The sequence below is a fragment of the Trichogramma pretiosum genome, unplaced genomic scaffold (genome assembly GCF_000599845.2).
Source record: "Trichogramma pretiosum strain Unisexual culture from Peru unplaced genomic scaffold, Tpre_2.0 scaffold85, whole genome shotgun sequence".
Lineage (NCBI taxonomy): Eukaryota > Metazoa > Arthropoda > Insecta > Hymenoptera > Trichogrammatidae > Trichogramma > Trichogramma pretiosum.
In genome coordinates this window covers 453,520-480,682 of record NW_019640935.1, presented here as the reverse complement: position 1 = coordinate 480,682, position 27,163 = coordinate 453,520, and the positions used below count along the sequence as shown (strand labels likewise).

Below are 27,163 nucleotides of genomic sequence, written 5' to 3'. Positions count from 1 at the left end.
TGATTTCACTCGTACAATCGTCGCATATTTCGCCCCGAGAAGCACGAAAATAATCAAGTTGCGCGCGATTTCAAAGGCTGCGAAAGCCTCCAGCTCGAGATTCATTATCGTCGCGCGTCGAATGACTTGCGCAACAAATCAAGTTTGCTATGAACTGCAGCCCAAGAACGTTCGCCGACAAATATACTCGAATAATCATGCAGAATTAATTATACCCTCGTTTGTAAAGGACAATGCAAGCGAACGCGAGAAACTAGACCAGGCGCGCTCGCGTTTCCATGCCCGCACGTGTGCGGCGACGAGCCGCAAACTGGCCCCTTTGCGGACGGGACAATTGCTGCACAGCTCGTCGCGAAAGGAAAAATGCGCGAATTTCGAGCTGTGGCTCGTCTGCGTGTAACCCGCGACAACTGCAACGAGTCGGGTGCGTTCGTTCGTTCGTGCGAAATCCCTTCGCGTTCATTCGAGGTGCACTCGGGCCTGCGCCCGTGATGAATAGGGCTGGTAATCGCTCGCTGTTAACGCCGAGCGGCCGAGTTCTCTCTCGTGTAATGTCAGTCATTCGTTGAAATCTACTTGATAACTCGACGAATAACTCCGCCATTCCACTATAACCGTTGAAGCAAACGCCGAGTTCTTGAAATTTTGTTGACATACTTTAGGAGCATCGCTTGACCATGGAGCTTTGAAACGAAAACAAATTACAGCGATGATGAAATCAAAATATGATAATGTAGCGCGACAAGTGGTAGCACATTAGCCAAAGTGATAAGCGCCTATAAAGTATAGATTTGTAAAAAGTATAGATAAGCTATCAGCAAGGAAATTGATTCTAAGCAGTTCATGGCTATCATTTTCACGAGCAAAATACTATATATTTTCAATATAAATCGAGTATAGACAACATTCGATAGTCTGTGAGGAAACAATAAGTTTATCCAATTGTTGAATCGACATCGGTGCATTTGCAATAATAAAATCCCTTGAACTAAGAAAAAGCCGTGCGATGGATTGAATCTTGTTCGAAAGAGATTATTTTGGCTCAATAAGTGAAAAGAAGTAAGTCATTGACAAATAAAGCCAAAAGTTGACGAAGTAATAGGCTTACTTGTACAAGCTTATACATCGGGATTACGAAACAATAGATTGGGTAGGGAAAAAAGCTCGAGCTTCGAAGCTCTCGAACGCGCGAAATATCCAATGGCAGATTCGTGGCATGACGCACGGGCATAAAGCCCGAGTAGAATTGGTAAATGGAGCCTCATAAAGGGTTAAAGCAAGCAAGCGGCGCAGCGCTCAACAACGTCGAGCTGCCACACGGGGCGCCCAAGACAGAAGGAACATAAGGAAGCGAGGAGAGCGAAAAAAGAAGCTTATTCGTTTGCAAGCTCTCTAGCTGCACACAAAGCATCGGGCCGTCGACGAGTATCGTGTGTATATATACGTGGTACGAGAGTAAGCGCAGTACTGCGCAGGGGTTACCGCGCAGCGTACTCGCTCGCAGGTATAGCTCTCCCTCCCTACCTTCCTCGCGCTCGCTCTCTCGCAAGCTGCCGCAGAAAATTGTAAAAAAGCTCCCCGCTCGCGCACCTAGAGAACGATCACGGCGAGGCTAGCTGGAAGCGAGGAGCGAGAATAGAAGAGAGAGAGAGAGAGAGAGACTGGCTGATGGTTGCGCGCGCGCCTGCAACACTGGGGTGGCCGCCTGCCTAGCCGGTATCCGCTCCTCGGCTTGGCTCGCGCGAGATCGACTTTGGGGCTAGCGCAGCTCTGCGAGCGGCGCTGCTGCTGCTGCTGCTGCTGCTACTGCTACTGCTGCTGGTAGGCTCTCAACGCGATCCAGTACTCGCGCCGCTCGCGGCGGGGCGATGAGCATCAGCAGAACCGCCACCGCATCGAGTTACAGTGACGATAGCTGCCACGGGACTCGCAGGAGTCACAGCGGCCAGGAGCAGCGCGCCAAGCTCCCGAGCTACGGCCTCCTCGCGTCCACTACTCACGTCGCGGCTCTGCGGCTCGGCCTGTGTCTGCTGCTGCTGCTGGGCTGCCTCGACGGCGACGGCCAGCCGCGTCGCTGCTCCGTAGCCGCATCTTCACTCGGACTGCATCCGCTCGATCACCAGCAGCGCGAGCAGTTCCAGGCCGACGAGGAGCATCAGCGATCGCTGCAGCCAGCCCAGCCGCCGGGACCCGATCTCGCCTACGACGAGGAAGATGAGCTCGACGAGGACGATTACGTCGAGCTTAATGTCACCGCAGGTAATTTCGGCGAGAGTCAGTGGCCTCGACTCGCGCATAACTATAGCTGCATCTGCTCCGATCTGCTTCTACGCTGCGCGCTTACATTACGTGTGTGAGTCGCGAGTGTCGTCGTAAAGTTTTCATTCTCGCTGCAAGCTCCTGCAAGCTCTCAATGTGTGTCGTGTATCCGTGCTCTGTATATGTGCGACTGCTTGAGTGTGCGCTAGCGGGCCAACTACCTGGGGTGAGATCATTCAATTTTCCTTCTTGCGTACACGTATGAATAACAAGCACACATTTCGAGAGTTGCAGTAAAGTCGTCAATGTGTTTCCGCGAGATAAGTGAGGAATGTGTACATAACATAACTACAATATAGGCCAAAGGGCCAATCGATGAAACCCAACATCACGTATATAGTAGCCCAGTAGTGAGTGGCACACGCCGCTCTCCTACTCTCTCTCGTTCTCTATCTCTCCCTCATTCTCTCTGTCTTCCTTGCTGCTATATAGCTGCAACCTATACGTATGTATAGGCGATGTGCAGTTCCTGCGAGCTTCATCCGTGCAAGCTCCGAACTCGAAATATCGGCGTCGTAACTCAATTAAGCGTTTACTTCGAACTCCGGGATTATATCATATTGGCATTTGCCGCGTAGCAGCGACGAGCATAATATAATATGCGAGCGACGCGCAGCGGAACATCTCAACAATGAGAAGCGTAACGCGATACATCATTGCAAGTTACGCGATAAAGCGGAGAGAAGAGGTTCTAGAGTTTATTCGCATACGCGCGCCGCCACCGCCTCTAAGAGAGCCAAAGAGAGATAAAAACGATCGTATTAAAAGTTTCAGCCGCTCCTCCAGTATTGTGTCGAACGAATAACTTACTCTCTCTCTCTCTCACTCTCTTTGCGGCACGTAATACCGACACAGAAAATCCTTACTGCACCCGAAGCAGCAGCATATAAGCTTAGGAGCTTCGTTTTATATCGATCTGCTTGAAAATTTTTCGACATCGAAAACAGCAGCAGCTTTCTGGCATGTGAAGAAGCAAATGAGGATAATCCGGGAAAATGAAAAAGAAAAGCTCAGGCAGCACGACGTCGAGCTTTAGCTGCCGCCAGTGGTACGCGTCGAATTACCCTGAAAACACCTCGGCAATGCCTTATTTATTTTAATAATAAACTCGTTACAAGCTCCGCGTTCGTCGCAAGCTCAGCTCAGTTTGCTGCTGCTGCTGCCTCGCCGAGTAAAATCCAATAATCGAATATTTGCGCGTTCGTTGTGTTCCACGTGCCGTACGTCGAGAAAGAGAGAAAGAGAGAGAGACTAGAGCGCGCATATTGTTATTAACTTCGCGCTGTTGAGCACGTATTTATGCATGGCATAAACGAGCAGAGAGTGAGAGAGAAAAACAGAAAGCAGTGCAGCGGTGTGTGGTCGGCGAGAATTACCTACAAATGGGTACTTGCATTATGCACGTCGGCAAATTCGCAGTCTTGTTCACACGCGTATATATGTATAATACATCGCTGACCAAAGCAAAGACCGAGCATTATAATATGCGCAAAAGCTCGTTCGCTCGCGCACGTCCAGCGAGCTTACATCGGAAATCTAATCTTTCTAAAATGTATTTTGGCAGCTTTGCATGCTACATTTTGTAAAGCGTAATCATTCGTAGATATCGCGAGTTCTTTTCGACCGAATACCCTTTTTTCTCTCTCTCTCTCTCTCTCTGATCTCTCAACTTTTTCCGCATTTTGTGCTGCTGCTGCTGCTCGACAGCAATGCCAAAAAACATTGTGATAAACGAATATTATTTGAGGATTCGTCGCGAGCCAAGCCGCACGAGGAAATTGATACTTGCCAGTTGCCGCGCATCCTTTTTTCGTCGCGCGTATTTTAGCATATGTAAGCTCGGGAGCGTGCCAGAAAATATCATACCTCAATTATCTAGCTTGATCGTTTCCGATAGGAGAATCGTTAAGATATTTTCGGCGCGTCGGTCAAAAAAAAAAGAAAGATAGAAAAAATGTTGGCCCACTTTCGTTGATCCTGCATGCAGAAAAGCTTTTTATCCCTCCTTCGCGTCATTTCTTCTGTATGAATTTCATTTACGAGCGTAACGAAGTTTCTCGCTCGCTGGCGCACACTGTCGTGTAGTATACACACATACACACGTACGAGAACGCGCGGACGGACGTGCGGCTTATTCAGGCACCGTCGAGAAATTATCCTCCCGAGCTTGCGGCGCTTTTAACTTCGACCCCCCTGTCCGAGACTAGATGCACGCGTATAAATTCGTATGCAATGAATACATACGAGCAAGTTAAATATTATCGCGCGGCCGTTGTCGTGTGTACGACGTGCGACCACCACGCGCACGTATACCTGTTAAACACGGGCTAAGCCAATTTTCCAGGCACGAAATTGAGCTGTCAGCGCGGCCGAGATGACATTTGGCTGCGTATAGTATCGCAGATCCTTCGGTTGATGGGCCAGTGCGGAGGCGCGCACATGTGCGGCCGGGCCGTTTTTCAAAGGAAATCGCGAAGCGCGACGCCGAGCTTGCAGGAAGAAGAGCGCAGCAGCGGCAGCAGTAGCGTAAAAACGTGTTTCGCGCCGACGATCACGGCGAACTTCGGTGCATACCCATCGTACGGATGCGATAGGCGCGCGGTAGTCGTTGGCAAGTTCTTGAGCCTGCTACTACATAAATGAACTACGTTGCGGGTATGCGTGTATGGGTGTATGTACGTGTAGTGCTGCACGCGCGTCGAGCGAGTGCCAGTGCACGGCGCGCTCCAGGGAGTATTGATTTTAATGAGTATACGTACGCCGCGTGTGGACGCTCGGCTTCGCCTGCTCGCGCGCGCGAGCTTACACAAGCGGCCCCCCGAGCTTGCACTAGACTGCTGCAGCAGCTCTCTCGACTACGCACACACATTTTACCTATGTGCATGCGGCGTATAAACTTCCGAGCGCAAAACTCGAGCCTCTCTCTCTCTCTCTCTCTCTCTCTCTCTCTCTCTCTCTCTCTCTCTCTCTCTCTCTCTGGGCCATTGTACGTAATTATTATGCCAGTGCGCGAACGAGCCGCAGCCAACGAGCGAGAGATCAAGATCGTAATTATAAAAGTGAAAACAAGTAAAACTGAATCGAGCTCCATTTCACGCGACAAATGTATAATAATACACATGTACTGTGCTAAAGCTGTGCGTGCGTGCAAGCACACACGTACAAGCCGGTTCTGCATGTTCTGAATTGTATATTCTTTATGCGAGAGCGACGTGGATGGAAAATTTGTTAACGCGATAAAGCGAAAATATAATTAAAAGGAGGAGCTCGAGAGGCCTAATCACGAAGCCGATTCGCGCCCGCCCGCCTGATGCGACTAATGAAGCTCGGCCCGTACGCTTACACGGCTCGTTTTTGTTGCCGAGCTTGCGACTCACAAGCTGCAGCCTGCTTACAAAGCTATTGTACAGCACGTCTATCTGCAAGTCCGGCTCGATCGCCGGCAAGAAGCTCCACTGCTCCTAATTAATTGCGAGCCTCGATCGAAATTATATATCTTCGTTTGAAAAACAAATAGAATTTGTTAATTATCGTCGAGGCTCGAGCGTGGACGGACAAACAACGGCTCTCGCTGTGCAGCGTACGTCCGACGAGAAGAGCACGAGAGCTTTGATCGCTCGACCGTTTCGCAGCGCGACAATGACTTCTCGACGATGCACTTGACTCGATAAAATAATACCGTACACGTCTTTGTTCCTGCCCAGAGGGAGGGGGGGATCAAAAGTCAAGAGCCCATTCAGACGCGGATAGAGCGCGGCGAGGCAACAACAAAAAAAAAGAAAGAAAAAATTAAATAATACTCTCGTTTATATATACGTATCCTTCTTGTGTGTATGTCGACAGAAAAATGGAAGTATTTGGGCTCGCCCTGTGACCAGGAGTGCAACCCGTCGCTGCAGCACGTCGTTTGCGATCCGCAGAGCAAGTTCTGCGAGTGCGAAAAGTTTTATCCAGTCGAGCTTGGTCCGACCAAGGGATGTGCCAAACGTACGTGCAATCGATCACAAAAATATCGTCGAACATATTGACGTAAGAATGTTGTAAAACTTTTAACGTGGCTATATATGTCGCAGCGAAAAAGCTCGGGGAGCAATGCCTGTACCGAGCCACGTGTCTCTACACGGACCAGCACTCGACCTGCACGCAAGTCCAGCACAACGCGGTCTGCGAGTGCGACGAGGGCTACCATCGCGTGCCCCTGTCCAAATCCAACCGGAAGCTCTTCTGTGCGGCAGGTAACGTATATGCATGCAATTCGTAAAACTATAGCCAAATTGCGCGAGTACTCATGAAAATTCTGGGGGCCGCTATAGATCTGGTGCTGATAGCGACGGACTTGCCGACGCTGCTCGGGGTGTTTTCCGGCATAGCCGTCTTCACCGGGCTCATCTGCTTCGTCCTGAAGCTGTTCAGCCGGGCACGCTACACGAGGCCGCGACACTACGCCAGCGCCGCGGGCCATCCGGGCGCTCCGATTTTGTTCTCCAGTGACACCGGTGCGTATATACGATGATACATTCCGTCCGACTCGAGTATAGCTAACGGGGAAGCCTTTGCAGGCATACCGCTGGCGATCCAGCACCACCACCCGCACCATCAGCAGCAGCAACAGCATCATCATCATCAGCAGCACCAGGACAGCATCGGCGGGCCCATCGGAGGGGGCCACAGGCCCTCCTCGCGCTCGTCCCATCGCAGCAGCAGCGGCGGCACCATCAACTACTCGCTGCGCAAGCAGAGCTGCCCCGATACCCGGTCAGGCGGCGCCAACAACAACGTGACGGCCTCGAGGGCAGGTGCGGCGCGCGCCGCCGCCTTCTTGTTGATCTCGTGTCATCGCGAGGCCACCGGCGCCAATAGCAATAGCTCGCAAGCCAACGCCGCTAACAACGGCGGCGGCCCAGGCAGCCCCTCGCCCAATCCCCCGGGCAGGCATCGCAGAGCCCTCAGCGACGTCGCCGAGGGCTCGCAAGACGGCCTCGGTATAGCAGCAACACGTTTTTCAAAAAGCACACACGAATCTCTCTCTCTCGTTCTCTCTGTTTCTCTCTGTTTCTCTCTCGCGACAGCAAACCATATATTGTTCTAGCAATTTCTTGTGTACTCGACATTTTTTTCTACTTAAACATATATATTATATTTATATATTTACGTGTTAGAGTGCAGAGCTTGTCGTTTTCTTATATACCGAGGGACCGGCAAGCCCAAAGTGTGTCTCTGTGCCGGGCGAGCGCGCGCGACCCGTGTCATGTGTACCTATATATTGCTGTGTGCTGCTCTCTGTCATATTATGTGTCTCTTTTCTTACATATTTAACTCATATAAAAGTACGTGTCTCTATGAACGTTCGATGTTTTACAATCCATTTCTTTTACTTCTCTTTCTCTTTTGACTTGCTGCATTTCTCATGCGGATTCTCGAGGTGCGATTCTCTATATACCGGTTCTTTATGGTGTTATTCTCTGTGTTTGACGCGATCAAAAATGAAACGACACGTTTTTCGATTGACGTTTACAAAATAAATCGATTTTACGAAAATTCCGGTTCAAACGTGTATATGTGTGCTTGAATGGCATGTTATTGATTTTTATTATGTACTTTTTTTGCTGAGCATCAATACTAAATTAAACGATAACTAAATTAATGTGATTTACTCGACAATGTGCATGGCATAAACAAACACATATACATGAACTTATCATGACTATATTAAATATTATACTCGTGAATTTGTAGTTTGCATGTAGTGTACGTGTGACGCACATTCTCAATTGTCAGAGTGTGAAAATTGGCTCATATTAATTCATCAGTTAAAAAGAGAAGAGAATTCATAAATTAAAAAAAACAATTATAAATTTGATGTCATTTCTATGTGCATAAGTACTCAACATAAAACAAAACGATCAATAACAAAGTCAGATCGGTATAATGAGCTCGACGAAAGGGAGATCACTCGCAATAATACGAGTCAGCAAGATGGCAGCGAAAATTTTCAAAACTTAATGTAACAAAATAACACTTATCCAATACACGTCTCCTCATGTGCATTCTTCATGTTTCCGGTAAGGCAATTAATTCGCGAGTAATAAACTTGTGGCATGTACATTTTTCAAATTTTTTTTTTACTTATTTCGTAGTTTAGTATTTTACCCAGCACGTTTCCGTTCACCAGTTCATCATCAAATTCAAAAATACACTATTGAAAAAAACTTAAATTCAAGGCAAATTTAATTTAAGATTATATACATTGAAATAAAAAAGCCCGATACTGAATTTTATTGAAAGTAATTTTTCATGACATTTGTGTGTAAAAATAAGTGTCCAAGTACTAGTTTATTTTTTGCCTTAGGTGCTCAAAAAATTTGTGAAATTTCAATCGTAATTGATGTCTGTCTTCATCGATAGATGGCGAGTACCTTTATATTTAAATCTGCAAGTGGTAAAGTCAAAATGAGCGAATAAATCATAGGATACAAATTTAAGTAAATTATCCATTAATCCTGCAGAGAAGTTGAATACCGCTGTTGGCAATTTATTCTATTAAATTCATTTCTCAGATGTGAAGTATGGAAAAACCTGTGAATTTCAATTAAAATTATATTAATTCAAATACTTATTCGTGAATTTAAATTAATCTACACGAAGAAAAAGTCTTCCTCTACTTTTACATGTTTTTGAACATTTTTAACGAAGATACTACAAAATTCATAACTAAACACGCAAATATCGCATACTCCGCTTCAATACATTTTTTGCCAACTTTTTGGTGCATCTTGTAGATGTTTTATTTCGATCACACGTTGAATATAGAGCTTTGCAATAATTTTTAATATAGCACGATTAATATTTGTTTTATCTCGACATTTTTCTTCACAAATTGAGCCCTACATATACCATTTACACACGATCGCTCCGAATAACGAAGGGCAGCAAGAAGCGATAGTTGAACGGAAAAATGTTGGGTCCTTTCTAGGTTCACGTAGGCCAAGCCTGGCTTCGATACACAGCACGACCTCGTCGGCCAAAAGCTACAGCCAGCGTCGCTTCGAGCGCGAAAGAAGCGAGAAGGAGCAGCGCCAGGCCTTGACGGAGCTGAAGCTGAAACGGGCCGCGGCCGAGCAAGAAAAGCAGCAGCAGCAAGAAAAGCAGAAAGAGCAGCAACAGCAGCAGCAGCAAGCGACGAGCCCGAGCCCGAGTCCGCGAACGCCTCACTCGACAGACGAACTTCTGCCTTCGGTCGCCGAAGGCAAGGAGCATCTTCAAAACGAGGTTGGTATACACACATACGAGCGCATATATATATATGTTTCGAGTTTTCAGCAATTAAGGCAAAAAAGACTCGTCGTTATTCGCGTGTAGGGACGTTATAACGCGCCTCTCTATGAGTACCCTAGTCATGAAGTGTGCCAGCCTGTGGCCGCTCTAATTTCTTCTTCTTCGTTCTTTTTTTGCTTTCGGCTGCACCTAGTACACCAGAGAAGTCGCGATGCACCGTAGTAGATCGTTTACGATACATAAATTGCGTTTGCATAAGCATGTGTCATGTGTGTTTAAGCCGATAGCCACAACATCGGGAGCGTCGATGATGATGTCAACGACGACGACGGCGGCGGTGCAGCACAACAATCACAAGAGCCATCTGAACCACAACGGAGCCAGATCGAAAAGTAGCGCGGCGACCTCGAGGAACGGCAAACACCATCGTCGTCAGCAGCAGCAGCAGCACAATCATTATCAAAAAGAAGCAGCGACCGCCGCTACGCCGCTCTTCGACACCAACGACCTCAATATCGAGGCTTGCACCTCGGCTCAAGTCAATCGCTCGTCATAACGTTAGCCAAAACCATGTTATAATAGGGAAAAAGGGGAGAGAGAGATAGCTCGGCGGCGGGATACATCGCGTCACGGCCCCGCGCGCGATCGATCGATTACCTAAAGTCATCGCGAATCTGTACATCTGTTGTATGAATATTACATGTATATCACTGTTATTTATATGCCATAAGGAATTTGGTGTGAATTTCGGTTTGTCGTGTACAATAAATCATACTGTTGAACAAAACAAAAAAAATGGAATAACTGTAAAAGCAAACCCTTATTACGAACCATCGACGTCACAATGCATCGTTGAGACTTTTTTCGCGTAAATAAGCCGCATCGACGACGCTTTCTCATATACCTAGTAATTAGACGAGAATCATTGTTATCGAAATTTTAACGCACCTTTGCCACGGTATTGGTCGACATTTTAGCTTTAATAACGACAAAAGAATCGATCGTTCAAATTCACAACGATGCATAAGTGGTCCATTTTATCGTATCGTAACAAATAATCAGATAATACGAGCTGATATATATAAATGTGTATGTATAATGATGTTCAAGACTTGAAAATGTTTTAAGACGCTCAAAATTCTCGTTCCAGGTGACAACGAAATCAGGCTGAAAATGAACATTTTCAAACATATTTTCCGTGACCTTTACAGAATATTTTTTTAAAAATCTCTTTGGTGGCTCTTGTTTTAATGTTCTCAAGGACCTTCAGATCTGTTTGAGAAAATATTCAGTAGAGGTCTCAGAAAATCGATTTGGAAATGTTCATATTTGGCCTGGCTTTGGTATTCCCTTGACAAAGATAGTCACATTAATTAACTAGTAAGTACTCGTTTTAAAAGAAAAGCATTTTAATGCCTAAATAATGTTTTTGTCGAATGTGCAGAATATATGTGTGGTGTTTATCATATACTAATAAAATATGATTGTAATACTCGATGTAAGAATGATCCATCAGTTTTATACAGTTTTTAATACTTTGATAAATGATTTCGAGCATCTGGAATATTTTGATTTTTGTAGTTTTTCTAACAAAAAAAAATCCTTTATTGATGTTTGTACGATGAAATTATGACTAACTATTAGCGTGCAATTATGCGTTGTACAACAATATAGGTGTTGAGTCATTAATCGTTTTGCATATCTCAACACACATGCAAACACATGATTTCATTTTTCAATTTTCACCGAGCAAAATCATCGTACACGTGTAAACCAATATTTCAAAAACGCACATTAATTGCTTGCAAGTGCAAAAACAAAACTTCAAAAAGACAAAAAATAATAATGCCAAAATGTGCCTGAAAACTGCCGGTTTAATCAATTGTGAAAACGTTTTTGTCATTTTAAATGAAAATTTCAGCAAATTTACATAAATCAGATATAACGTGAATTATTAGTCAACGAATAATTAGAAAAAAAGAATCGAAGAATTTTTGCACTTGCACAGTTTCAACACAAAAAATGTATTATTTGTTTGTAGATTTATAAAAGAAGAATCGAATTTTCATGGTACTATATTAGGGATTCGTATGCGAGGGCTTTCCAGATAGCAAATTATAACGAACGCTGCCTTTAGTGAGTAAGATACATGAAAAAACGTATTTATCAAAGTCCCTCCACGCGACAGAAATTACTTTCGAACCCACCCGAAGAAATTTTTCGTTATACACAAGATGATTATAATTTTTCATAGACATGAACGAGTCTATTTTTCTCAATATATCATAATATGATAATCAAGAGCATCCATTAAATGGAGCGGGTACTTGTTCCCGGCAGCATTTTAGAATTGGAAGAAATAATTTTAGCCCTTCCAGAAATGAGTGAAAACGTTAAAAAGGCTATCAATGTTGTACATTTTTAAATATTACTTTATTATATCTTGGCAGAAGATCGGAAAAATACTCCTAACAAAATTAGGCTCTTCAGCGGTTTGAATTTAAAAAAAAAACCAATTAATATAAAAAAACTTAATTTCATAAAACAGGACTATTACGATAGAATGTAAAATTTCACTGGCAATTAATAAGGATGTCGAATTTACTTGAACTTCGGATGCAAGATCGAATCAAACAATTCAATAAAAGAAAAAAGGGGCATTGTCATTCGGAATGAGATACTGCTAGACATCAGTGAGATTCAATTTTTCAAAGATTGAATGAAAATCTGTGGTTGATCGATATGTACCTATTATTCGAAAATCAATCTTTTCAACATCCTTTGAAAAAAAAATGTTGACGTGAAGCTTTATGAACATTTATTATTTTTCAAACGTGTACAAATTATTCCTTGTTGAATCTTAATAATTATGTCAAGTATTTGTATTGTAGTGTTTAATTAATGGAATAGTTATTTTGTACATATAATATACAATAAAATTTAAAAAAAATTAAAACTTTGTTTACGTTCTTTTGAAAATGTTATTGTTATTCCTACGATTTTTTTACTTTGAAGTTTGACTAAGAAAAATCGATTAATTTTAATGACTTCAATTGACTAGTAAATTTAAAATCTTAGACCATGATGTTTTTAGTTAACTGTTTTATTTAATTTGTAATTTATTAATCTGGATTTTATACATCTTAAAAAATGGCTTCCGTAATAATACATACTTTCCCATTTGCGATTCTTGTCTATTTCTTTTTATTTGAGATATTTTTAATATCTTTGTAAAGTTTTTCATAAAATGGACATATCAAGAAAATATTAAAATACCCATTAATTTTGCTGTCAATTCTATATTTTACTTATCTACTTAAAGAATTTTCAAAATCTTTACAAATGAGATTTCGTAAATTACGATTACGAAAAATATTCAATCGAAATTAAAATCATAAATCCCAACTAGATGGCGCTCGTTAGACAAAGAGTCCTCTTATGTCTAAAGAACTGAAGTATTTTCAATTTATGGACGTGAGAAATGCAGAATTTGTAATGCGGATGGCCTCCACATAAAATATCGTAATTGCATGTAATCATCGGCTAGCCGGTATTTTCTACCGTGATAGTTCTCAAAGGTTAATTCGTTATAGCAGAAAGATAAAGATTTAAATTTTTATTTCATAAATCTAATTGACAATATAAAAATAATCAAGATGGTTGAGGAGCAAAGAAAACGTGTTGAAGAACAAATGACGAAAATAGTTGAAGATATCGATCGAACACATCTTCGTAAAATGCAGGTAATTGTAATAAGTTGTTGTCAATTGTATAATAAATTCAGTTTTTCTCATCAATTTTTTTTATATCAAAGTAATTTTTACTAACTTTTTTAAATGTTATTTTTATCATTCAAAATTGAAATTATAAAATACTTGTATCTTGGATTTTTATATTTTTAACTGTAACAACAGTTTATGGTCACAATTACGTAATAATTACAATTAGTTTTAATGTGATAGTATCCAATAGATAATGATTTCAAAACAATTATATTTTTAAGGCTGATATGCATAGGTGTGCCGCTACATGTTGTGACGATAAAACCTCAAGCATTCAAAGAGTTCATAATTGTGTTGAAAATTGCAGTATTCCATTAAATCAAGCTCAACAATATGTCCAAGGAGAATTTGAGCGAGTACAGGTAAAATGAATAATGGTTTTTTATTCAAAGCTTTCTTTTACATTGATTTTTAGACTGTTAATGACCAAATTATTTTTTTTTTTTTAGAATCGTTTACAAAGGTGTGTCATGGAATGCAATGACAAAATAAAAGATCAAATGGGCCCTAATCCAACCCAAAGTCAAGTCAATCAATACAGTAGTGAATTTGAAAAATGTGCTACAAAATGTGTTGATACTTATTGTGATTTACTTCCTCAATTAGAAAAAACAATGAAAAGTTTTTTGGCTAGTAAACAATTTCAGTGAATGTTTGTTTATCTGTTATAAAATAATGTAAATAGTAGATGTGTTATGGCTGATATGACATACGTGTTACAAATAAAATCATTGGCACAAACTGTTAAATTTGATAGATTTCAGTTATTGATATGCATCATGCATATATTCAAAATAGAGTTAAAAACAAATATTTAGTTCTATATATTTTGAAAGTGTTATCTTCTGTTGTACCTCCAACCGTTTATTATAATACATTGTTATTATTGCTACAATTAGTTGTTCTTTTCTATTTGACTTTAAATTCGTTGTAACAGCATAGAGAAACTCAGACTTGACTCCATTTATGAGAGAATAAAACAACTTTTTACTTTATACACAATATTTATTTTTGTTAGTAAAAGTAGCTTGTAAAAAATTGTATTTATTTACAATTAATTATGAAGTAAACTCTTAAATTATATGTACATTTTTCTTAAGATTTCTTAGAATATTGAGAACATTTTTAAATCTGTTGAATAAAAATAATTTAAAAGTTTAAAGAATCTAATAAGCACACTTAATTAACATTGATACACATGTTTTGTTGCTAATCATAGTATCAGATTAACTGATGGTATTCTATAGTACCAGTTTAAGAGCTTTTTGAACTAGTGTAACAATTGTTCATTCAAGACAAAAGCAGGCACTACTTGTAGTTATCTAGATTGAATTGCAACTCATAGCTTTACCTGCAAGCAGGATAATAATGAAATGTTTTAAACAAAATGAATAATCAGTGATAGATGAAGGGCTTTAAAACTTATTGTAAATTATCAAAAATATTTCAAAACTATTTTATAAACAAAAAATATTCAATTTTTAGATATGATTAGATTTCAATTGATTTTCAATCAATTTTTGATCCCTGTATTGTAGATAAATTTTAGTTTAAAACGATGAAAATGTTTATAATACCTTGCATACCCAAATGCTAACTGAAATTATCATGAGATATTATTGAAATATTAGTATGTCATTTTCAAAATAAATTTAAATCTATACTAGGTAACTGTGTAATAAAAGCATGATATTTATATTGGTCAGTTGAAAAAAGATTTATGTTCAAAGAGTTTTATGAGACAACAAAATTACAAAATTTAACAAATAATAAATTTTGACAACATACAATAACAAAAAATTGACTAATATTCTATATATGCATAAAAATATACACTACTATACTAAACTACAATAAAACGACTAGTTAATTCAATAAATTAAATTAAATTAAATTTACAATTCTAATTAAAGCAACACAGAAAAATTTGTGAAAAATATCACGATCTGTGTTTGAACAACAACATATTTGCACAGCTACATTAAAACACTAATGATTTCATATTTCACAAATTTGAAAAAAAAACTTCACTGATTCAGTTTTATTATGACAATGAGCGATTAGAAGAGTAATGTACTCATGCCACCCATTTCACTTTGTTCTTTCACAAAAATCTCGAAGTACTGATAAATTATGGTAACAGCAAGTAATATTCCAGTACCAGATCCAATAGCGCCTAAAAAGTCTGCCAAAACTGACAATGCGCCAATACAAAGACCTCCAAAAGCCGCAGCCGTTGGAATATAACGATTTAATTCGTGGATGAGTGATTTTTCACGATGTCCTTGCATTACCATCTGTGAATCTTTTAACTGTTTTGCGACCTAAAATCAAATCAATTTAATGTAACAACTTCATTGTATATCCTTGATTAATTTAATAATATTCTCACATCCTTAGCAGAACTTCCGGATATTTCGATCCAACTTTTTGAAAAGAATGCACAAGATCCCAACATGAAAAGAATATACAATACAGCATGAACTGGGTCTTCAACAACATGTCCTATAGTTTCAGGTGGAGACAGGTAATAGCACAGACCACCAACAGGATTAGATCGAGCAGGACCACCTCCACTGACATCAGACCATACTCCGAGTATATTAACAAAGATGTTTCCATGAAACTTGACTGACAGCATTTGTGATATAACATATAAGTTTGAAACTAAAGCTGATTGCAATATAATTGGAATATTGCTAGTGTAGAAGAGTTTGATTGGATAGCTGCTCTGTTGTCCTCTATATCTGGCTGATTTAATGGGAAGATCAACTCTAAAGCCCTATAATTAAATTCAACATTGAATTAACTAAATATTCTTTGAATAAATAAAAAAAGTAAGTTTATAATACCTGAAAGTAAATAACTATAGCAAATACTAAGACAGTAGCTAATAAGTTCATTAGGTTTGGTAGATTCTGTCGATAGAAAGCCTCTCGTAGTGCTCGAACTTTATCCTGTCTGGTAGCGAGCAAATGAAATAGAGCAATAACAGCCCCTTCAAATTCTGTACCACGCCCAGTGTTTACAGTGGCTGGAGAAAAAGCTTTCCATACAATAGTTTCACAAATATTAGTAGCAATAAAAAGTGAAATAGCACTTCCTAAGCCATATCCTTTTTGTAATAATTCGTCCAATAATAAAACGATTAACCCAGCAACAAATAACTGAATAATGATTAATAAACAAACTCCAGCTCCCATTTCGGAAGGATCACCATACATGCCCGTCATGACATAAACAATAGCTTGTCCAACAGTAATTACCATACCAAACACTAAAATAATATTGATTAAAGTATTGAGAATAATTTCAAACTTGATTTTTAGATTTTTTAGTTTTTTTACATACACTTTTGAGCTCCATTGAATAATGCTCGATCTTTGGCTGTATCGCCTACTTCAATAATTTTCACTCCAGCTAATAGTTGCATGATCAGGCCAGATGTAACTATTGGTGATATACCAAGTTCCATCAACGTGCCTCTGTTCGATGCCAATATGACTCGTATCCAATAAAATGGATCGGCACTGTCTGATGACATGATGCCAAACAATGGAATCTTTGAAAAATATTAAGTAACAATTTTCATATTGTACTTTAGAAATACAACTATTTCTTGAAAAAAATTGTATATACCTGACAGCATACTAAGAAGATGAGAAGAGTGATAGCGGTCCATAAAACTTTTTCTCTGAATTGAATCTATAGAAATTTCAAAATAGAAAATGAATTAAAAGTAAAATCAGAAATTGTCATTAAAACTGAACTTTTTATCTAGGAAATGATGATTATTACTTACTTTCCGCTGAGGTTTTGTTATTTCCGGCAGAATACTGCAAAAGGGCTTGATAACCTCTAGAAACTTAACTGCAAAAGAGTGAGTTTTACTCATTTTAAACATATCTAAATTAAATAATAGATGAAAAATTCGCAATCTGATTACTAACCCATCCTGAAGCACTCGACTTTAGCTAAATACCGTGACCAATTATCAACAACACGGTAATGAATATACTAAAAAAGCTGAGCTTTTCTGAGTAAAGCTCCGCCTAGATTAATGCTCGAGACGCGCGTTGTTGTATCATTGATGTAGGTCATTAATGAACATCGAAAGCCAGTAATACACAGATTAAGCTGTAAGTTGCAATATTCGAATATAATCCATGCCGGGAAACTCCGCAGTCGATATGCCAACTGCTTAGGGTCTGACTATATAATATGCGACTCTGATCGCGGCCGGGTCTCGAGTCACGCTTTCGAAATATAGGACAGACGAAGACAGTTGCATCTGCGCAAATACTTATGTGCCATGAAGCAATGAAAAATGCATTTCGGGCAATGTGTGTTTGACGTTGGTTTATAAGGACAACATTGATTTTGAATCTTTAATTTATATCAAGGCAGCTGTTAATTAAGTAGGCTCAAAAATTTCTTTCAAACTAATTCGTTTTAACATTAAAAATTAAATGCGCTGAGAAAATTTTGGTAGAAATAAACTATAATTTTTTTAGGGAATAGGGTAATCACTTGTCATAAATAATTTGACATATTGATATGAATTATATAATTAAAATATATTTATTGTTTTTGGACTCAAAATTTTGATAAATCCAATTGGAATTTTGAAGAAAGCACTATTCAATCAAATAAGTATTATATATCACATGAAATAAATTAGTCTGAAATAGCACAAATACATAATGTTGCGTTTTTAACACGGTCAAAGTATAAAAAAAAAGCTTCGACTAGTTTAAGACTAGTTTAGTCGACCTCTTCGATGGTCGGTCCGCCAGCCGGGGCAGAGCCCGTTCCTGCACCAGGTGCCGCGCCAGGAGCTCCTCCTGCTCCATAAAGTTTCTGCACGATCGGATTACAGATGGCCTCCAGCTCCTTTTGCTTGTCGTGGAACTCGTCTTTCTCAGCCAGCTGATTAGCGTCGAGCCACGAAATGACTTCGTTGCACTTGGTCAGTATGGTATTGCGATCAGACTCGCTGATCTTGTCCTTGAGCTTTTCATCTTCAACGGTGCTCTTCATGTTGAAGCAGTAAGATTCGAGGGAGTTCTTGGCGCTAATCTTGTCGCGCTGCTGCTCGTCCTCGGCTCTGTACTTTTCAGCCTCGTTGACCATGCGCTCGATGTCCTCCTTGGACAATCTGCCCTTGTCGTTGGTAATGGTGATCTTGTTTTCCTTGCCAGTGGATTTATCGACAGCCGACACGTTGAGGATACCGTTGGCATCGATATCGAAGGTCACCTCGATTTGAGGAACTCCCCTTGGCGCTGGTGGAATTCCCGACAGCTCGAATTTGCCCAAAAGATTGTTATCCTTGGTCATGGCGCGCTCGCCCTCGTAAACTTGAATCAGCACACCGGGCTGGTTGTCGGCGTAAGTAGTGAAGGTTTGGGTTTGCTTGGTCGGGATAGTGGTGTTGCGTTTGATGAGAGCCGTCATGACTCCACCAGCAGTCTCGATACCCAACGACAGGGGTGTTACATCGAGCAGCAACAAGTCTTGAACTTCCTCGGATTTATCGCCGTGAAGGATGGCTGCTTGAACAGCTGCGCCATAAGCGACCGCCTCATCGGGATTGATGGACTTGTTGAGCTCTTTGCCATTGAAGAAGTCCTGCAGCAGCTTCTGGATCTTGGGAATACGAGTGGAGCCGCCCACAAGCACGATACTGTGCACTTGAGCTTTGTCCATCTTGGCATCGCGCAGAGCTTTCTCCACTGGCTCGAGGGTTCCTCGGAACAAGTCCGAGCAGAGTTCCTCGAAGCGAGCCCGAGTGATCGAGGTGTAAAAGTCGATGCCCTCGAACAGCGAGTCAATCTCGATGCTGGCTTGGGTGGACGAACTGAGGGTGCGCTTCGCGCGTTCGCAGGCGGTTCTCAGACGACGCACCGCGCGCTTGTTCGAGGCCAAGTCCTTCTTGTACTTGCGCTGGAATTCTTGGATGAAGTGATTGACCATTCGATTGTCGAAGTCCTCGCCACCCAAGTGAGTATCGCCGGCGGTCGATTTCACCTCGAATATACCGTCTTCGATGGTGAGGATGGACACGTCGAAGGTGCCACCGCCCAAGTCAAAGATCAGAACATTTTTCTCTCCTGCGGTCTTCTTGTCCAAGCCGTAGGCTATGGCAGCGGCGGTGGGCTCGTTGATGATGCGCAGCACGTTCAGGCCGGATATCGCTCCGGCGTCTTTGGTGGCCTGACGCTGCGAGTCGTTGAAGTAAGCCGGAACGGTGATAACGGCGTCGGTTATCTTCTTGCCTAGGTAGGCCTCTGCGATCTCCTTCATTTTGATGAGAACCATGGACGAGACCTCTTCTGGGAAGAAGGTCTTGTTCTCGCCTTTGTAGGACACTTGAATCTTGGGCTTTCCACCATCGCTCACGACGTTGAAGGGCCAATGCTTCATGTCGCTCTGTACCGTGGCATCGTCGAAACGGCGACCAATCAAGCGTTTAGCATCTGTAAATCAATGGAACATTGAACGGTAAGTAAGTTGCCGATTTCAAAAATGGATAATAATGTTGATACACCGAATGAGTGAGTGAACTTACCAAAAATTGTATTGCTTGGGTTCATGGCGACTTGATTCTTGGCGGCGTCGCCGACGAGACGCTCGGTGTCTGTGAAGGCCACATAACTAGGCGTTGTGCGGTTGCCTTGGTCATTGGCGATTATTTCGACTTTTCCGTGCTGGAAAACTCCAACGCACGAGTAGGTGGTTCCAAGATCGATTCCAATAGCTGGTGCCTTACTCATTTTGATTCTGAAAAATGAAAAATAAAACTATGAGTAATTAATAGAAAAACAACCAATAAAATAAACCACGCGAGTCTCTTTCCGATCGTAAAGGTGTGAACAATCGCAATAGTATCCCAATCGCAGTGATCTATATACTAATTATAGCGGCCCAAGGCAATTTGAATCGCTCATTCAATACGGCGGTATGTGTCACGCATGGCTTTCCCGCGACACTGTCCACTCGTCCTACCCACGCGGTGACTCATCGCAAACGAAAAGAAACTACTTTTCGCGTTTGTTCGCGCGGAGGCCGAGTTTTTATTTTTATCGACTAATTCGATGCGGCTGATTCAGATCGGAAAAACGAATCGTTTACACGCAAGGAGGCCTACAACAACGGGCTATTCGATCGAAAGTCCGGGTCGACTCTTTATTTGGTGCTATACTATATTACTTCTTTACTAATATGGAGTGCGTGCGTGGACTGTGGGCGGAAGCTTACCCGTTAATAAGGATATAAAAGGTATCGCAAACAACCTGGCTCGAAAGAATAATTTTATGGATTTTTCTGAATCACTTTTTTGTTGCGCTTTGGCCGAAAAGACAAACAACGAGACTTTCTTGGACAATTGCTGAGTAATCCGCGTGATATGGACGTTAAAATTTTTTCTCTGTTTTCCGACGTCACTCTTTTGTCCTGTATACTGCCTGAAGCGTGTGGAGCTTTCAGGTCAACGTTACGACGACTGATCGATGTTTTCACTATTCTATCCAAACAGACACTATACAATTTGTTACCTTCGCGATGGCGAAGCTGATCGATATTTTACCCATCGAAAATGTAACGAGAACACGTTAAATATTATCACAATTATCGCGCTTCGACGTTTGCCTCGACTGCCAGTTAACACTTTGCTGCAATTGACTCGACCTAAGCTTCGAATAAGTTTGTTATATGGGATCGAGCTACCGTTTATTTTTTCGATAAGAAAGTTTTAGCGTCTCGGCAATAAGAGATCATCTTACTTTGAAAATTGAGTAAAAAATGCTGAATCTTATGACGAAATTATACCAAACAAAAGTGCAATATTTGACTAGCTGATTTCTATTTATATACGACTGAACGTATACGTATATTGGACGATTAACAACGTACCAAGCAAAAATGAAATAAAAGACAAAAAACGCGCACACTGAACTTTTTTCAGAATTTTCTGGATGTTTAACGAGTCCTACCCTTGCTATAACCCAAAAATAATACAATGTATAACTGCAGAGTATTTGCTAACCGGCGCACCCATATACGTATAAGTTATGCAAGTTAAAAATAAAACAATTCACTTATTCACACTCACCTCTATATGTGCTGTTTAGCAAACTTGTGTAGTGGATATATATTCACGCCCTATATATCGGTATAGGATGTAAGAATGTGTAATAGTAAAACTCGGTTAGACGAGTCGAGTTGCGAACTTCGTGAAGTCTCAAGTGTAAATACTGCAGTAGCGAGCGCGGCGGTTGCTTTTAAATGAAACCCGCATCTTTCGAGAAGCTTCCCCCCACGCGCGCGCACACGATCGTTCACTTCACGTTCACTGCGGCGCCCGCAAGAGTCGAGCCACCGTGCGAAGCGAATGCACTGGAACCATTGAGAAGCTTGTGGATCGTTCTATTTATAGCGACTCCCGTGTTTATTTTGAATACGCTTGTTTATTTTCAAACTACATCGAATATTTTTTAAAGGCGTTTCTTGTATAAATCAATTTTCTTGATACGTTAATATACGTAGCTTGATGAATTTTTTACTTGACCGAAACAAATGGAAAATTTTTTAAGATGATTCAACAAGTTACTAGAAGCCATCAGAAAATTCTCAGTCGAAATTTTTTCTCGAAAAAATGACTCACGCTCTCAGTGAAAGTTTTACAAATTTTTATTATCTACAACAGTTTTCTTTTTACAAGTTCAATTATCAATAGAATCAGTCACTTAAACTGATATACATTTGAAAATTAATTATCTATTTACAATCGATTCTCCTCTTTAAAAATAAACTGAGATTTTGATAATATTGTTTTTTCAACTTTGAAAAATCTTAGTCTTGTTGAACTTTCTCTTAAATATGATTTCAATCTCTGATTGATTAGCAATTAAACTAGCTCCTTAACAATGAATTTATCACACATTTGTGAAGTAGCTTTGATAAACCATGCCTAGAGCTGTTGTAGCGAACAATGTAAAAAGCGTCCACCAAGTTGCTAGTCCAAAAATTCCTCTAAATATCTCAGCAGTAAAAATCTGTGATAAAATTATAATCATTTACACATTTTTCATTATTTTTCCATAACAAAACTTTACCGCTAAATACTTACTTGTTTTACTGAAAATAAAGCTGCTGCGATATCTTGAGCTACATCAGCTTCAATTTCCCCATCGACAATACTTGACTTGATATCTTCTAATGGTTGAGGAGCAGGGCATTCTTCAAAATCTACACTTTTATAAATACCCTCCCAACTATATCCTCCTAAAGTTTTATACATCAGTGTACAATACAGTAAAATAATAAGAGGTGTAATGTATTGCAATGCTACAACGCATAAATAATAGAATACTGCAGCTATCTGTAATGGTAACATTATATATTTGAAAAAATCTTGAAAATTATTGATTCAAGTTATGAAATTAATGTAATATTTACCTTTTTTTGAAATTCTTTATTTGAAATCTTACCAGCTTCCTTTTTTTGCATTTCTAATCTTTGGTTAGCCAGATTCAAGTAAGATTGCAGATAAATTGGCATCAATACAATTTTTAATAGAATTGCAATTATAATGACTATTAAACGCATACTCTCAAACGTTGTGGGTGTCATTCTGTAGTGAGAACATAGTTAATACAAAAAAATTGACCGACATACAACTTAATTAAAGAACTTACATTGGTTCCGTCATACCAGAGAAAATTCTTTCAGTAAGATAATCTCTGCTAATTGGTTTAATCCATAAGCATGTCAAAATAAGTGGAGAAACATAACTTATATTTGTAAGCAAAAGAATGAACTTATTGTCCTTGTAATATTTCAAAGTATCCCAATGCATTCGCGACACTCTTAAACCAGGAAATGTGAACAATGAACCAACGAATCCACAAAATACAGCAAAAGAAAATTTAACAATAAGTTTAGATGCTGGACCACTGCAAATAATCAACTTTTAATTTAAAATGTTTTAATTTTTATAATAACATAAGAGAAAAGTAAATTATACCTTGATGAAAAATTTTGTTTTGATAGAAATATAGAAGCAGTGTGGTTAAAACTACTGTATGCGTTGTCTAATCCCAGTTCTAGAGTATTTTCATCCACAATAAGGATCATCATAGAAATGAGGAGATAGACAAATCCAGTAACGATACATGTTGATCTTTCACCTATACTTTCTTCACCTTTAAAGTATTGAACCCAGAGCAAAATCAAAACTTTACTATTAAAGTATTAAGGAAATCAATGAAAAAAATTTTAGGTATAAATACAAACATGAGTAATTATATTATAAATTATGATTATCTAAAAGGATACAATGCAAATACTAAAACTAAGCAACACCATACCATGCTTAGATTAATTTCATCTTTGATTGGATAAAATTTATTATATATCTGTAATTTTAAAATTCCTTAATATGGAAATAGCTTATCTTTTATGTTACCTCAATTCATAAAATTGTTTACTTACTTCTGTCATAGCATATACAAGGACACCATAAATTGCAAAATCAAACATCCATTGAAAATCTGTATAAAATTTTAAATAAACAATATCAGAGGCAGTGACAGGTACAGTCTCAAGGGTAACATCCAAATTCCTTGGAATTTGAAATGTCTCAGATGAATGTCCATTTGCATGATTTTTGTTTTTTTTATGTTTATCCTTGGGATAGCCAACAAGAGCTCTCAACTCTTGATCAGTGGGATATAGAAACCTTTTTAATCTGAAGCAAAATTACTTAGCATTATAATATTACTATAATTTAGGGATAAATAAAAAATAAAGCAAATACCCAGTCGAACATAAAATCCATTTTCCTAGGGAAAAATGAGATCCTAATTTCTGAATGACACTGACCATAATCAGTGTTATAACTAATTGAGCACCTAAAAGAGCCTGAAAGAAAAATTACATTCAGAAAAATTAACTCTAATCAAGGTTAACTAAACTCTGCTCATTCACTTTTCACTTAAAATGTTCAACTAATTTATTTAAAACTCACCATTTTGCAGCTTTTCTAAATAATAAACTTTAATAACAATTCTTTCTTTATTTATCCTGATAATAATTTATTTAAATTTCATAATAATAACGGTAGTCAAAGAAAAAACTCATTCATCTCGCGTTGGCGTGATTGACGTTCATTATTTTTGGAGAGTTACGGCGACGTGACACATGAAAGTTGCAGGTCGAAAAACTGTCAAAAACCATACTTTTTTTGGAGCTTTTTAGAGCTCAGCTGCTATTATCAGCAGTGAAGATGGTATAAGACCGGGAAACAGACGAAACAAACGCTATGCTGCATCTATTAATAGAAGGCATGACTCCAAAAAGATGCCTAGATGACCACTGAAATACTTTGTTGGGTATGTGACGAGTCGGAGCAAGTGCAGCGTGAGAAAAATTATGTTTTTCTGCTTGCACTTTGCAGGCAAGTGTCGAGTGTCGACTGCTACATATTTCCCTATACATCCAAGCGTTGCGGAGACTCTAGCAGAGCTTTCTAGGGTTTCTACTTTTTTTTATGCATTATTAGATTTAAGGAGGATTTTTCAACATAATTAGGATTCTGCGGTTTTTGGGTATTTTACAGTTTGAAGCAGTCAGAAACAGTTAATAATTTTTAAAATTTTATTTTTCTCTTGTCTCAACAATGATCTATTCATTTCCACATTATTCTTAACAATATATAAAGTAAATATTCATGAACTACAGATTTATGAGAAACAAGAAGTTTGATTTATTAATTCATAAATTATAAACAAAAGAATATTTAAACATATTTAATTTATCTAAATCATTATTGTTTTATTTATGATTTTTCTTGATTGGCCATAGTCCATTCAGCAAATTTGGTGCTCAGATAAAGAGGAATGATCATTGGAACTGAGAAGAGAATTAATCCATGAGTAACTTTTTCCTGAAATGAGAATGATAGTATTAATATCAAATAAATTGCATTATAAAGTATTATTTTTTTATGATTATCAAAAGCAAATACAAAAGTAAATTTGTATTCTTATGCTGCTTTTGCTGTAAGGTTAAAATACAATTTTTATAAAACGTTGGAGGTTCAATTATTTACAGTGTTCTAATGTAAATAATCTGTTATTCTCAGAAAAATTCTGATTTATTATTAATTAGGAATTGTTTTTATTATTTTGATGATATGAGAAAACTTCAAATATATGGGAAAAACTTATTGGTAACATATGGTAGTTAAGTCTTGTACAATTCATAAAATAAAGGAAATTTTCACTCCCCAATCATAATTTTAAAGTAATTTGGACAATCAATTAGTTAAAACTTCAATGATGTCAAAGAATTGGAAACATGTATTATGTTTTGGTTTTAAGGTTCACTTCAAACGACACTGTGGATATTGAAAATGTTGAACACTTTTATACTCACAAATGTTTTAATTAGATTTATACTTTTCAGTATTTATTTGTACTATAATGCAACAATAATTTTCTTCTTTTCTTTTTTAAATTTCAAACTATTTCATTAAAAAATTTAAAAAATTTTGAAAAATTTCAAGTAGGGGTTTGAATGAACCTAGGCTCTAAAATATTGATTCTAAAACAGTTAAAAGTTTCTTATTTGGAGCCCCGCCATTTATTAAAATTCATTGCACAATATAGAGGGACAGTGACAGAAGCAAGAGTAATAAACAATCCAGTTGCACATTTTTCCTGTTGAAAATAAAACATATATTTACATATTTGAAAAAATATTTTTTAATTGATCATAAATATAAAATATCAATAGTTGTCAATGTAAACCAACTTGACAGGTTCAATGATATCAAAATCAAAACCAAGTTGTTTTTTCTATTTAATTTTAAATTTTCTTTGTAATCCATAATTAAAATAGGAGTAAAATATAAAACAAAGTTTGGTATTGAACAAAAATTTGTTTATATTTCAAGTCCAAAGGACACCAAGTTCAATGTCAAATTATATTTATTGTATTTAGTGATCGCTGGCATACCTACGCAGGCCATTTTAACCTACAATAATATGAGCTTTTATATTTGATGTCCGTACATCATTAAATGGCATTTCATTGTAAAGAATCAGAAATTCATCGAGTTCATCGAAATAGAAAAGTCACCTGTCCATCATTTGATAAGTTAAAACCCCGACAAGCTCATTACGATTACATAATGGCTCCGAAAAAAATAATGTCAAGATGGGTCTAAAGAGATTTCATGAACTTACGGCAAAGGATATCCGAACTTGGGGTTTGGAAACGATGAAGTTGCGAACTTGCTGGTTGGCGGCGATTTTCATCGACTGCTTTCCAAGCTTCTGAAGGGCCAACATTTTCGACTGTTTTTCTGTTTTTCTTTAGGAAATTACTAAGTACAGCGCAATTTCTTGCCTGTCGATCTAATAAAATTTCTCGTTGCGTTGCAGACGATTGATGAATTGAGAACTGCGCAGAAGCACGACTACCAGCGCCCGCTGCGTGGCGGTAATTCCGAATGTAAGAAAGCTAGCAATTTTCAACATACTTATTATTGATCTTGTCAATTATAAGTGCAGTTTTTTTAATGATTTTTCAATAAATAAAATGAATAAAATATTAACTTACCCAAACTCAAGATGTGATTATATCTCACTCTATGGATTCCAATAAAGCCAACAGGTTTATTGAAACAAACGACTTCATTTTAATCGACACGTTCAAAAACATTTTTTGGAGTTTGTAATAGGAGTTTCGGATTGGAAATTCAAGGTTATAAACTTTACAAA

At 38.8% G+C, this 27,163-nt stretch overlaps 5 protein-coding genes across 7 annotated transcripts; 2 read left to right on the top strand and 3 right to left on the bottom strand.

The window, feature by feature from the left end:
- The first annotated feature begins 1,832 nt into the window (after positions 1 to 1,832).
- Positions 1,833 to 12,528, top strand: LOC106659243 (myotubularin-related protein DDB_G0290005-like). 2 transcript variants are annotated; one of them, XM_023457807.1, is made up of 7 exons: positions 1,833 to 2,259; positions 6,163 to 6,306; positions 6,393 to 6,554; positions 6,633 to 6,815; positions 6,879 to 7,115; positions 9,293 to 9,588; positions 9,875 to 12,528. In XM_023457807.1, exons 1-7 carry the CDS (start codon positions 1,869 to 1,871, stop codon positions 10,148 to 10,150), a joined length of 1,689 nt encoding a protein of 562 aa, XP_023313575.1. In that variant the 5' UTR covers positions 1,833 to 1,868; the 3' UTR covers positions 10,151 to 12,528. The 2 variants fall into 2 exon arrangements, with proteins under 2 accessions (XP_023313575.1, XP_014237158.1); XM_014381672.2 differs by having other exon boundaries at positions 6,879 to 7,301.
- A 559-nt stretch (positions 12,529 to 13,087) lies between these two features.
- On the top strand, positions 13,088 to 14,371 carry LOC106659286 (protein FAM136A-like). Its single transcript, XM_014381730.2, has 3 exons — positions 13,088 to 13,337; positions 13,598 to 13,738; positions 13,826 to 14,371. The coding sequence occupies exons 1-3, from the start codon at positions 13,251 to 13,253 to the stop codon at positions 14,024 to 14,026; spliced, it is 429 nt and encodes a 142-aa protein (XP_014237216.1). The 5' UTR covers positions 13,088 to 13,250; the 3' UTR covers positions 14,027 to 14,371.
- A 706-nt stretch (positions 14,372 to 15,077) lies between these two features.
- Positions 15,078 to 17,854, bottom strand: LOC106659270 (protein transport protein Sec61 subunit alpha). Its single transcript, XM_014381708.2, has 7 exons — positions 17,327 to 17,854; positions 17,179 to 17,246; positions 17,016 to 17,081; positions 16,728 to 16,938; positions 16,229 to 16,653; positions 15,769 to 16,158; positions 15,078 to 15,700 (listed from the first exon to the last, which is right to left on the bottom strand). Exons 1-7 carry the CDS (start codon positions 17,328 to 17,330, stop codon positions 15,437 to 15,439), a joined length of 1,428 nt encoding a protein of 475 aa, XP_014237194.1. The 5' UTR covers positions 17,331 to 17,854; the 3' UTR covers positions 15,078 to 15,436.
- Positions 17,855 to 17,934: 80 nt separating this feature from the next.
- Positions 17,935 to 21,641, bottom strand: LOC106659289 (heat shock 70 kDa protein cognate 4-like). Its single transcript, XM_014381732.2, has 3 exons — positions 21,490 to 21,641; positions 19,948 to 20,159; positions 17,935 to 19,855 (listed from the first exon to the last, which is right to left on the bottom strand). The coding sequence occupies exons 2-3, from the start codon at positions 20,150 to 20,152 to the stop codon at positions 18,141 to 18,143; spliced, it is 1,920 nt and encodes a 639-aa protein (XP_014237218.1). The 5' UTR covers positions 20,153 to 20,159; positions 21,490 to 21,641; the 3' UTR covers positions 17,935 to 18,140.
- A 533-nt stretch (positions 21,642 to 22,174) lies between these two features.
- LOC106659284 (transmembrane protein 161B) lies at positions 22,175 to 27,093 on the bottom strand. 2 transcript variants are annotated; one of them, XM_023457825.1, is made up of 12 exons: positions 27,003 to 27,093; positions 26,627 to 26,903; positions 25,815 to 26,098; positions 24,406 to 25,323; positions 24,196 to 24,299; positions 23,871 to 24,126; positions 23,715 to 23,794; positions 23,404 to 23,619; positions 23,075 to 23,332; positions 22,836 to 23,010; positions 22,507 to 22,758; positions 22,175 to 22,432 (listed from the first exon to the last, which is right to left on the bottom strand). In XM_023457825.1, the coding sequence occupies exons 4-12, from the start codon at positions 24,406 to 24,408 to the stop codon at positions 22,313 to 22,315; spliced, it is 1,464 nt and encodes a 487-aa protein (XP_023313593.1). In that variant the 5' UTR covers positions 24,409 to 25,323; positions 25,815 to 26,098; positions 26,627 to 26,903; positions 27,003 to 27,093; the 3' UTR covers positions 22,175 to 22,312. The 2 variants fall into 2 exon arrangements, with proteins under 2 accessions (XP_023313593.1, XP_014237214.1); XM_014381728.2 differs by lacking the exon at positions 25,815 to 26,098.
- Between the last annotated feature and the right edge of the window lie 70 nt (positions 27,094 to 27,163).